At 45.8% G+C, this 12,469-nt stretch overlaps 1 protein-coding gene across 1 annotated transcript in view; it reads right to left on the bottom strand.

The window, feature by feature from the left end:
- Positions 1-12,469, bottom strand: part of LOC147021166 (synaptogyrin-1-like) — a 54,901-nt gene that overhangs the window by 23,429 nt on the left and 19,003 nt on the right. Inside the window, exon 2 of the mRNA XM_085891010.1 lies at positions 10,079-10,316. Coding sequence (XP_085747136.1) covers positions 10,079-10,316 — 238 coding nt within the window. The remainder of the gene's footprint in view (positions 1-10,078; positions 10,317-12,469) is intronic.

Below are 12,469 nucleotides of genomic sequence, written 5' to 3'. Positions count from 1 at the left end.
GGGAGATGTGGAGCCCATGGGGTTTAGTGTAACAGAGCCCATGGGGTGTAATTTGTTACAACCTGTGGGACTTGTATTGGAGAAGATAGAGAGGTGCAGAAGTATTGAGACCATGGGTGTAGTGTAGAAAAGGCCACAGTTGGTGCAAGGACCATGGGGGAAATGTACAGGAGAGACCAAGGGAGGGAGAGAGGGGTGATTGCAGGAAAGACCACAAGGAAGCTGATATTGTGTAGTCCCTGCCTCCAAGCTAGAGAAGGAGAAAATGGGTTGTCTGCCCCTGGAAAAATGGGGGTTGATGTGTTTGGGTGCTTGTAGGCCCAGCAGGAGCAGCTAGAGGAGAATACGAGGTGTGGTGACCTGGCAGAGTTGTGTGACTGTCTGGAGGAGCAGGTAGTCTTCGACAGATATGTGGCAGTACACACTCATGGTGCAAAGATAAGTGTAGCTCACAGGTAGGGAACACCTGGGTTGAAACTTCCCTGAGTGAGGTGTGAATAGACAGAGTGTGAGTGGAGTGAGTGCAGTGCTGCAGGCACTGTGAGTATAGCTGTGCAGGGGAGGGAGAAACACCACCTGTCAGATAGGTGAGTCCTGACACTTTATGAATTGGACAGGGTAAGACCCTGCAGAGACAGAGGTTTCTTTCATGACAAGAGCCGAGCCGGCTGACAGCCGAGAAGGAAAGGTGGGGCCAACGCCAGGATCTGTGGTGATCCTGGGCTTGGCAGAGGCTGAGGAGGAAACGAGGGGGTCAGTGTGGATAGTTGTGCTGTACCCATAAGCCTTGGAAGAAAGGCAGGGGTCGGCATGGGCAATGGTGTCAGCTCAGGGAACCTTTGAGAAAAGGTGGGGGCCCTCGTAGACAGTGGTATTAGGCCCAGGACCCACCTTGGTGCCAGGGGCAGTGACAGGTCCAAGCGAGTCAGCAAGGTTAATGGCAATAGAGCTGACCAAGGCAAATGGTAGGTGACATAGGGCAGTGGCAGTAATGGACTGATGGTTAATAGTAGCAGAGCAGATTTAGGACTCTGGGTAAATTGACGTGTAAATTATATAGAGAAGAATTGGAATGATACACAAAATTTGAAATGGATTAAATTGGTATGTAAGGTAGGATGCGTCTTTCTCCTCCTCCCTCTTCTTATTCTGGCAGAATTTGGGATGGGAAAATATGCTGATGTGTGTGTGTGTGGGAAAAATTTGAATGGTGAAACAAAATTTAGGTGTGCATTGTGTGGGGAGGGGGCTGGAAGGATGGCCTAGAGATATGCACACACACACACACACACACACACACACACACACAGACACACACACACACACAGACACACACACACACACACACACACACACACACACACACACACACACACACCTCTTCGCTGTTTATCCTAGGTTTGAATCCCGACCCAGCTATAAACTGGCATCCCGGTGTTTCACAGGCAGGGTTATTCATCAATGTGTGTGCCGTCCTTCAGGTTGACGTTAAACTGGGTGTCTCATCTGCCAGCATTCATTGGCGAATAATAAAGGGGAACCCAAACACAAATTTTGTTTTTCTGAAAACCATTGAGAATCATGAATCACAGTCTAATTTAAAGGGGGAAAAAATTGAAATTTCCCCTGGAGTGTCGATTTTCGATTTTGCCAGTGATGTCACATCTGGAAGCCATCTTGATGTGAATGGTGGTTTTACATTCAGAAACCGTGGATGTCGCTCGCGCTCAGATTCTGATTCTGATTCCACCGTCATCAGCAACTCTGATGGTTTTCAGAATGTTGAAACTGATCAGTGGTTTGAAGGAACGGTTGGAGACAAAATTAGTAATGGAAACGCTTTCGGGGGGGGGGGGGGGGAGAGCAGAGCTGTATCATTTCGAGCCTTGTGCGAGCAATTCAGAGGAAGAAGGTGGAAGTGTTCATGAAGAAGAAAACGCTGCTCATATGTTCATGAGAGATTGGTAGGTTTGGATTTTTTGACGGTTTATAAGGGAGGGATTTTGTATTTATTGATAAATCAGTTTACATATTACTCGAGCAGACATACCCGTCATCGCCCAATAGCCGACACCGCCAAGCACATTTGGACACCGTGGACAAAATGGGCAAAGAATGCTTTGTCCCACTGTTGCAGGCTGGCCAGGTGTATTGTATGTTACGGAATCGTCCCGTTTCATACTTTCCCCAGACGCCATTTGTGTTAGTGTCCGTGCCGTGTCCCACCATCATGTCTGTGAGGTGTTGATGTCCCGCCCTAGTGGAGGGGGGAGTGTTGCTCGCTATTGTAGTGGTAGTGCTATTGTGGGGGTGATCGTTGTTGGGGGATGGGGGTGTGGGATGTTGGTAGGTATTGTGGGGGTGATGGTTGATGGGGGAATCGGGAGGGGGTGAGGTGTAGAGGTGGGTATTGTCGGGGTGATGGTTGATGGGAGATGGTGTAGCAGGTGAGGGGTGGTGATGGGTATTGTGTAGGTTATGGGAGATAGTGGAGGCGGGTGTAGGATTGTGGGGGTGATGGTTGATTGGGGGCTTCCGGGCAATGGCAACAGGTGTTTGAGTCACTGCTCAAATCATCTGTGTACCTTTGCTGGTAGCTGGGTAGAGATGTTATTACAGTTCTGAGCGACCGACGGCTATTTCCTCCACTTGATCATGGGTATGTCATCCTTTCTCAACTGTGGTGGATAACCACAAGATCTAGCCATCTCCCTTGTTTCATAACAGCGGTCTGTAATAGTCCGGGAGCCAACCTGTGTACGAGGCTGTTTTAGGGTTGGACCTTACAGCCTCTGCTTTAAAATTTTACACCCCCAGGATGTTTAGATATATGTTTGCAGTTCATGAAAACCAATGTTGGCAATTCATAAGCTCTTGCGAAAAATTTTGGCGGCCGTTTTTGTTTGAGGAAGATTTGAAAAATTTGATAAAACAGCAATTGTCAATAAAATTTCTAAAAAAATAAAAAAATCACATTCATGAAAAATAAATGTGAACTAAATGTAAGAATTCAATCAGTGCATTGTAAAATGACAAAAAAAATTGCCTTTGTGAAAGTAAACCTCGTAAAAGTACATAATTTTGTGAAAAATGCCTTAAAAATAACGTTTTTTGAAGATGGCCTTTAGAACTTTTCTTATCATAGGCAGATGCTGCATTAGAATACTAATTTCTCTTAATGTGATATGAACATGGTATCCATGGCTAATTAAAACAGCAAATTTGATTGAGTTCTATCAATTTTTAAAGAGAAAATTAACATTTTTGTCAACCAAAGTTACCCCTACCCCCAAAATCCTCTTACTCTATTGAACACAGTTCGGTTAAGGTTTGCTGGATCCAGGTTGGGTACTTCACAGTTCACTCTTCCAAAGGAAAATTCAATGGTGTTTGGAGTGACATGGCCCTGGAGCAGACATACAACAATGAAGGGAAGACATCTCTGTTCAAACGCATATCTCAGGCACCAGCTGCTCGAGATAAATATGTGAAAACAGCACCATTTCTCACAGCTGTATCAGAGAACATAAAGTCTATGGCTAATCTAGGCCAACAGGAATCTACTCATCATGGAGAAACACAGAAGCAGGCAACAGAAGAACATATGCATGTTGAGGAGATCAAGAAAGTGATATGCCAGCAGATGATAAACCCATTCCAGTGTAACAACCAAGTGGTTCTGCTCAATAGAGCAACTAGTGAGAAGGCTGCTTCAAAAGACTTGGTCCATGCTCAAGCTAAGGGCATGGAAGCCATTATGAAAGCAGAAGAGGTGGTCTCTATTAAGATTGAACCACTGAAGCTGGTAACTTTCTCCTCACAGAAGAAATCAAAACCATCAAGGAAACAGAGTTTAATCAGGATCTATCAAGATGAGACTGCAACTACACGTGTGCTGTGTTTCTATCGAGATGCCGACCCAGTCACAAGACAGATTGCATTTTCCCATGAGTGGACAGACTATCCATCATCCCTGTTTGAGGTTGATCCACGCTTAGCACAGGGGGTTGTAATGCGCAAAGGCAACGAGTCTGATTTCGTGGCAGTGCTAATTGCTGAAGCTGAGCAGGATGTTGTTTTACAGCTGCCATCATTACCACAGAGTGACCTATACACAGTTTATCTGGTAGACACAATGGCATTTGTAAATAAATACCAAAAAATGGGTGCGAAAACATTTGGTGAACTTCCCCAGCTGTATCTTCGCAAGCAGGTGTATCCTGCAGTTGAAACCTGAAATGTGCAACTGTGTCAACATCATTGGTGATCAGTATGATTTTGATGATAGCCATACTTTGAAGGGTGATGAGCAGCAGAGGAGAAACCAGACAGACCAGGCAAGACAATTCTCACCATCCAAGAGTCTAGAAATTCCGGACTGGAATTTATTCATGAAGAATCCAAGAAATAAAGGAAATCTTCAGAACTTCATTGGCACTTCCCTTTGTGAGAGTCCTGAAGCTATTCCGGATGGAGTGACCATCATTCTTGGTAGTATGATGGAAAACAAAGGTCACACTCTTTCCATCACATCAGCATCAAGTTCAGTTCTGGACTTACCTTGTGAAGAACATGAAGAGGCAGACACAAGGATTATTGCTCATCTTGCGTATTGTGTGGAATATCTTGATCACCATCGAGCTGTTGTGCATGCAACAGATACAGACATAATTATGCTGTCTATATATCACTTCTGCTGCTTGAACACATTGCAAGAACTCTGGATACAACGGCAGAATCAATACCTACCTATTCATGAGCTGGTAGAAGTGTTGAGCAAGAAGTACCAGAAAATCCTCTTGATGTCGCAGCTACACTTCTGTGCACATATGTGTTGTGTGGATGTGACACAGTGAGCTACCCATTCAGAAGGGGAAAAGAAGAGGTCAGGTCAGGTATGGGAGCATGTGCCAGAACAGCGCGTCGCTGCGTCCACTTTCCGCCGGTACTCCAGGGGCCTCCGTCTGGCCATCCCCCAGGCAGATGCCAGGCCCATCCCCATCTCCTTGAGATGATGGTCAACCTGCTGCAACCATGAGGCACGTGGTCGGCCCACTGGCCTCCCACTCATGAGACTCCCTCGCTGAGAGAATCTGGTGAGCAGGATCAGCGTCAGGAAAACGAGCCACATGTCCATACAGCCGCAGCTGACGCTCACGGACTATGCAGGTAACAAATCTCATCCGAGTCTCTCTCAGCAACCGCTCGTTGGACACAAAATCCGACCAGCGATAGCCAAGGATTCTCCGAAGAGACCTGGTACCAAAGGAATTAAGTCTCCGTCTCAAATCCTTGGTCAAAGTCCAAGTCTCGCACCCATAGAGCAAGACTGGAAGTACCAAGGACCTGAAGACTCAGACTTTCGTCCTCCCGCACAGGTACCGGTAGCGCCACACCCCATGATCCAGTGAATCCATGACTCCCCAGGCCCGACCCAGACGTCTATTGACCTCCGGCTCACAACCTGCGGAGACATGAATATCACTGCCAAGGTAAGTGAATCTCTCCACGACCTCAACATCCTCACCACAAACAGACACAGACAGGACAGCAGCATCCAAGATGTCACCGAAAGCCTGGATCTTAGTTTTGACCCAAGAAATCCGTAATCCCAACGGCTCCGACTCCTCATTCAGCACCTCGAGGGCCCCCAAGAGGATGTCTAAAGTCTCCGCAAAGATGACTGCATCATCTGCAAAATCAAGGTCTGAGATCTTGACATTGCCAAACGATGCACCGCAACTTGATCTCTCCGACATCCTCCCTAGAATCCAGTCCATACAAGTGCTGAAAAGTGTGGGGGCAAGTACACATCCCTGACGAACTCCAGTAACAACTGGAAATAAGTCAGAGATGGTACCACCACACTTCACAGCACTCTCAGTACCAGAGTAGAGTTCAGACATCAGATCGATCAGTTTCGGTGGCACCCCACGAAGACCAAGAATCCTCCAGAGGACATCCCGATTCACTGAATCGAACGCTTTACAGAGATCAACATAGGCTGCAAGCAGCCCCTGCCGAAACTCTCGTCTGTGTTCGGTGAGGACACGAAGTGCAAGGATACGGTCAATCGTTGACCTCTTTGGTGTAAAGCCTGACTGCTCTGGACGCTGGTGCTCAAGCAGATGGTGGCAAACCCTATCAAGAATTATCCGAGCAAAGACCTTGCCCGGCACTGAGAGCAGCGTCACCCCTCGGTAGTTTTTGCAGTCTTGGCGATCACCCTTCCCTTTCCAGAGAGGGACAACAAGGCCCCTCTTCCAGTCAGTTGGGATGATGCCTGTGTTCCTGTGAAAAGAAGAGCGGCACAGGTTTCTCTGGGACTGATAGGAAACCTTCCCCACCTTGTTGATTTTGGAAGAGATAGTGAAATGGCAGCAACAGAATGTGTCATTGATGAGGCCAGAGTATACTGGACTGCTCTGCATGGCCAAAAAGGGTTCAGCTGTTTGGATACCCTCAGGCAGCATATGTTTGTCTCTTCAAAATTAGACCTTAGGTCACTGCCAGCAACAGAAGATGCGTTTTACTTCCTTGTTTTAAGAGCATTGTATCAATTGCTTCTGTATAGACGTGCACATCTCAGTGACCGAGCACTTCCCCCAGCCACAACATTTGGCAGAACCCTTATCAATGGAAAACTGGTCCCAATTCTCATGTCTAAGCCAGCCAAGCCAAACATAGACAAAACGGTGTCTTGCATGTGCAAATTATCCAAATGTCTGAAACGATGTTCATGCAAAAAGGCTGCTGTGCCTTGCTGAGTGACATGCATATGCCTTGGTCAGAGAGGTTCATGTGGTGGAGTTGTTTCAGAGAGTGACTCTTCCTCTGAAGAGGATGTTTCATGTCACAATATTGTGTTAATCCATTTCTAATTTTATCTTCCTTAAAACCATGGCATGTAAAAGTATGTTCTTGTTCCTGACCCCATTGATAGTCAAGCATTTCTGAGTTACATAAATCTTTTGTTGTTTGACATATAACCTTGTCAATTGAAGGTAGGTTAAATCTACACCAATTGTGATATAGGAAATGAACTCCTCTTTAATATGAGGGGTCATTTGTGTATATAGGTTTAGTGGTTATGATTTTAGGACAATATGAATTACCCCTACCCCCATCCTACATCTTCGCTTTTGCCAACATTTTGTTATCAGAGGGGGCTCGCAAAAGTGTTGACTGTGTTGTTGCGCAAGAGTTTCACCATTGCCAACATTGGTTTTCATATACTCAAAGGGTGTCTCTTTATGAAAATCAACACAAAAATTTTATAGCAGACCGGGCAATTTTTTTTTAATTTTGATCGGTTGGCTCCCGGACTATAACATGTTCTGAGCACAAAAGCAAACATTCTGTAGGCCCGATCCACAATCAAACAATAAATTAGCGTCAAGGTGGTCTGAGCGTTTCAGTTCCCCTTTAAAGATCACATGATGTACTTCGTGAACAGGAGGCAAGCTAGTGCCAGCACCCTGAACACATTTTAAATTCCTGCCCTAACTACTGCTGCGAAGGCAACAACAAACCACCCAGCATGACCCTTGCCAAGAAACTGCTTCTGCAGTACTGGACCTGCTTTCAGGCAGAGCACCAGAATATGAAGAGCTGTGTGGCTGATGCAGTGCCCCTTTAGGTTAGACCAATAATTTGTAATTTGTTTGGGGAGTCAGTGAAAACTCATGTATTATTTATCTCAGGTGTTAACTACCTTGCTTTTTTAATTTGTGGTTTGGGATTCGATTTGTGGGATGGACAAAAACTGTATAAACTGAACCCGTCGTTCTGGAGCCGACCCTAGAAGACTGCATCATGTCAGGTGTTGTCCTGTCTGCAAATGGCTCGATCAAAAGTTCCAAAAGTCGACGTTTGTAGAATAGTTGTGACGTAACAGTTATAAAATTGACAATTGACATTCTCAAAATAGTGTGACCGTCATGACTCTGGGTGGAGAGAGTAAAAGCACACACACACGTAACTAGTAACAAAGTAATGTTACAGCATTATGTTTAGAAATTAAGAAATCATATTCATGCGATAGATATGCGCTGCACATGTAAGCGGCAGAAGGGTCTGTTCCTCCCTCACCCCCCCCCCCCCTCTTCCACCTTTCTATATCTCTATCTCTGTTTTTCTGTCTCTTTCATTTACAGCACTCTCGGCCATTCACTTGCATTACAAAACGACTCACAAACCCATTCACTTGATTTCTTGCCAGCTGCAGAAGAGCAACAACCACAATCACAATCATGATCACAAGGCGATAGAGGCAGAGACAGAAGCTGCTGGAAAGGACTTGCAGATTCCACCCCCTCGCCCTCCCCCCCCTTACTGTGAGGCATGTCTGGCATGGCCAGGAAAGGGGAGGGGGGGCAGGAGGAAGATAACAGGACAAAGCACAGCATATCTCTCTCTTTCTCTTTCTCTTTCTCTTTCTCTTTCTCTTTCTCACCGCCTCAGGGCATGGAGTTCGAGAGCCCTCACGAGGTTTTCCCAGTCACAGTTCGAGTTCATAGAATGGAGTTCGCAACTTTTTGTTTCCTTTCGCACCTCACGCTTTTAGTATTCTCATGCACACATTTCCCTATGTACTCTCCCTCACACCAGAGCGCATTGTCTTCCTCATCATTTTCCCACATAAGCCTGGTGTTTGCTTAGTGGTTAGGGTGGCGGCTTGGGATCCCAGGGTCCTGAGTTCAAGCCCCGTTGGCTGCTGAATTAACACCAGGGGGTTGACTCAGCCTGTCATCCTTCCGAGGTTGGCGGAATGAGTACCAGTGTACTGGTCCTGGTGTATGCCCCGGTTAGAATAGGTGTACCATATCCCTGTGTGTCGTAAGAGGCGACCAGGGTTGGCGTCAGGAAGGGCATCCGGCCATAAAAAAAACATTGCCTCAAGAAAAAGCCAAACCCCTGCACAGCAGGGAAAAATGGCTGTAAAAACGGTCACTAACATTTTCCCACATATTCACTCCACAGCTCGATGCTAGAATAGTTCTGTGCTGCCTTCCTAAAACGCCAACATCCCTCATGTTGGAAGGACAAGCCTTGCAGAGCATTGCGTGGGTCGGATGGGGCCACAGCGGTGTTCCCGAACATCGGAACGCTACCGTCGATGGGGAGGCAGGTGGTGCAAGGAGTGGATTCAGGTGCTGGGCTGTCGCTTCTGCCAGGTAATAGTCGCTTCTGCCAGAGAGATCGCAGGTTCGCTGGGGCGTGTTCCAGACCCCTTTCTTTCGCAACGCTCAACCTCTACATTATCTACCCCGTTCCCAAACTCTCTGTGTCATTCTTCAGGTGTATTGGATCCAGTCGCATATTTTGTGGCAAATAATTGTTGCAAGTGTTCTGCGGCGGGTGTATTCGTGTCGTGGGAAGGGAAAATGTACATGTGTTTGTATATGTTCTTAAATTGCTTGTGATGCTGTGTCTAATTTGTCCTGCCATTTTCTCTCTCTTCTGAATTTCCCCACCATTTATTGCATTGTGGTTTCTTCTCGCTATTTTCTCTCATTTCAATATTCCCACCATTTCTCACTGATTCTCTCCATTGTCATTCCTTCCAACATTTCTTGCTCTTTTACTGCTGTTATAAATTCATTCAACTGTTGAATGTGTCCTGATTTATCCTGCTTGTGGTTGATCTGAAATAGCGTTCCCAGGGCGATTGGACCAATATTATAATTGTAATGAGAGCCCACAAAATGTGGCAGGCGGCATTGGTGTGCTCAGCCAATTAATTAACTGGGCATAGTTGCCGGACATGGTTCTCTATCTGTCTTGCTTAACTCACCATCATGGTTAACTGACTGTGCACAAAGATCCGGCCGGAAATAAGGGTTGTAGACGACGTCTGTGGTCACTCGAAGACACGCCGTCCTCTTGGAGTTATCCAGAGGCAACGTCCGTAACAATGTTACAATCAAGGTTTTCATTAAATTAATATATAAATTGATAACCGCCAATTAGTGTATCATTCGAGGCCTCTGCCTCAAGGAGGGAATAACAAGAACGTGGGACAAGCATGTGAGTTCAGCAGTGTCATTTGGATGACTTGTGCAACTTTACAACACACCTGAAAACGCCATGTCCAATATGATAGCATTCCGCCTGTCCTTCACGCTGCTGATTTGCGCGAAGTAAATGTCAAGCAAGAAGAAGCAGAGGCTAGCGAAAAAGGCGATGACCCCGATGGTGACGCCAAAACGACAAGCGTCTTCATTCTGGTTGAAGATGCACGTGAGTTCAGGAGAACCTGTGTAGCTGATGTAGCCCTCGTTCGAGATGCAGCCAAACACAATCACTGCAAAAACCTGTACATGACACAAGTGAGGTTGGGACGAAATGGTGTAACTCATTCAATAAGAGATCTACATGTAAAATAAATTCCTGCCACCATCGTAGGTATGTCATCCTTGTTATTTTCACATCATTTTGTCTCAAGGTACACCTGGATGACTGATTGGCTCTCGGTCCTACCAGTTCATCGAAGCTAAATTCCCTGGACCAGTTAGATTGTGTTTTACTGTTTTAATTTTATTCCTGTTTTGCTGTTCATGTTTTTTGTCAATTTTTCTGTTCCAAACCATACCCTGTTGTGTTGAGTCGTTTAATTTGTCTTCCAAGTCGAGTTGGGCCTACTACTGGTGATAGTTCAGTGTGCTTCCCCTCCATTTTTCGCCCCTCGTTTTCGCTCCTTTTATCCCAGGTATTGGTACTTCTGATCTCTCGGCTTAATCCATATCCCCACCTCACTCAAAAATACAAACAACATATCTCTCCTTCTTTACTCAGAAAAAAAACAAACAAAAAAAACCCAACAACCAACAACAACAACAACAACAACAACATTGGGGGAAAAATCCAAACTCTAATATCTGTATTGTTATTCATTTCCATATCCCCTCTTATTCTCGATTTCTAAGAACAGAATCTTCACTGAATACAACGTTTCTCTTCCTTAAAATCTCTTCACAACATTAAAACAAAACAATGCTTCCAAAATGTATCTTTAAAAACCCCCATCAGGAACAACCCATTCATTCTTTTTCTTTAGTAAAATCTCTTCCTTTTCTCTTTGACAAAACGTATTTCTGAAAACCTCCTCACTCCCAAACGCTTAATTCATCCAGCTTTCTTTCACTTCGGGCTGAATTTTCCTCCATCCCTTCAACAAAAATATTCTCACCACCACCACCACCACCCATGAAGTCTGTCAGAGGTTATCTGGTCTGGGAATCCTGAAATGTCAATTTTTCAAAGGCTATATGCACACGACAATAAAATTTCCCCTTCACGTCCGTTCATGGTCCCCTCCATATCAGCACCACCCCCCTCTTCCCATCCACCAATCTGATCTCCCCTTGTCCTACCCCTTCTCAACCGGACATTATTTGTTTAGCAGATTTCTTCTTCCCACAGGACGTCCCTGAGTCCTTAGTGTCTCATCGTGGCGGCTAAGTTGCACTGAACATGAAGAACTCCATTTCTCACTTTCCATGAACTGCGCTTACACCTCCCAAACCCGAGGAATGCCTCTGGCTGTGACTTCCCCTCCACTCCCACCTCATGTTTGGCTGTGTTGTACCATCTTCCCAACAGTGACATCTCCATCTCTCTCTCTCTCTCTCTCTCCCTCTCTCTCTCTCTCTCTCTCTCTCTCTCTCTCTCTCTCTCTCTCTCTCTCTCTCTCTCTCTCTCTCTCTCTCTCTCTCTCTCTCTCTCTCTCTCTCTCTCTTTCTCTCTCTTTCTCTCTCTCTCTCTCTCTCTCTCTCTCTCTCTCTCTCTCTGTCTCTCTGTCTCTCTGTCTCTCTGTCTCTGTCTCTGTCTCTGTCTCTGTCTCTGTCTCTGTCTCTGTCTCTGTCTCTGTCTCTGTCTCTCTCTGGAGATGGACCAACATTTAACCACTCATCTCAACTCTTACTTTCTCATATGGGGTGACTTCAATTGTTACCATGCAAATTGGCTGGGTGTTGGTACCTATTTCACCAGCCATGGCACTTCTGCGATGGACTTCTGTGACTCCATGGGACTGATGCAATCTGTGAACTTTCCAACCTGGATTTCTCCCAGTGGCAAATCTTTGCAACTGGATTTCATGATGACTAACTTCCCCGCCAATGCATCTTGCTTGTCCTCTGCCCCAATTGGCTCATCTGATCATGTGGTTGTGAAGGTCAACATCTCTCTGACAATTCTCAGAGAGCAGCCTCAGCGTTCACTCAGGAAAACTGGGAGGGACTGCAAGCAGCCATTGCACTCCATGACTGGTCTCGTATATCGACCACCCCTGATATTATTTCAGCCTGTGAATTCTTCCACAAAAAACCTGCTCTAATGCACAGTTATCCCATCTCATCTTCAATTATCTTACCCATCCTCCTGGCCTTAGTACTCTGAATCCTGTGAATTGACTGTTGCCTTAACAAGCTCAAATGAGCTAAGATCCTCGTCCTCTTAATGATGA

The sequence above is a fragment of the Eptatretus burgeri genome, chromosome 8, assembly GCF_056783735.1.
Source record: "Eptatretus burgeri isolate ZD-2024b chromosome 8, Ebu_testis_v1, whole genome shotgun sequence".
Lineage (NCBI taxonomy): Eukaryota > Metazoa > Chordata > Myxini > Myxiniformes > Myxinidae > Eptatretus > Eptatretus burgeri.
Note: the sequence above shows the minus strand (reverse complement) of the source record. Positions and strands in the feature narration are given on the sequence as shown.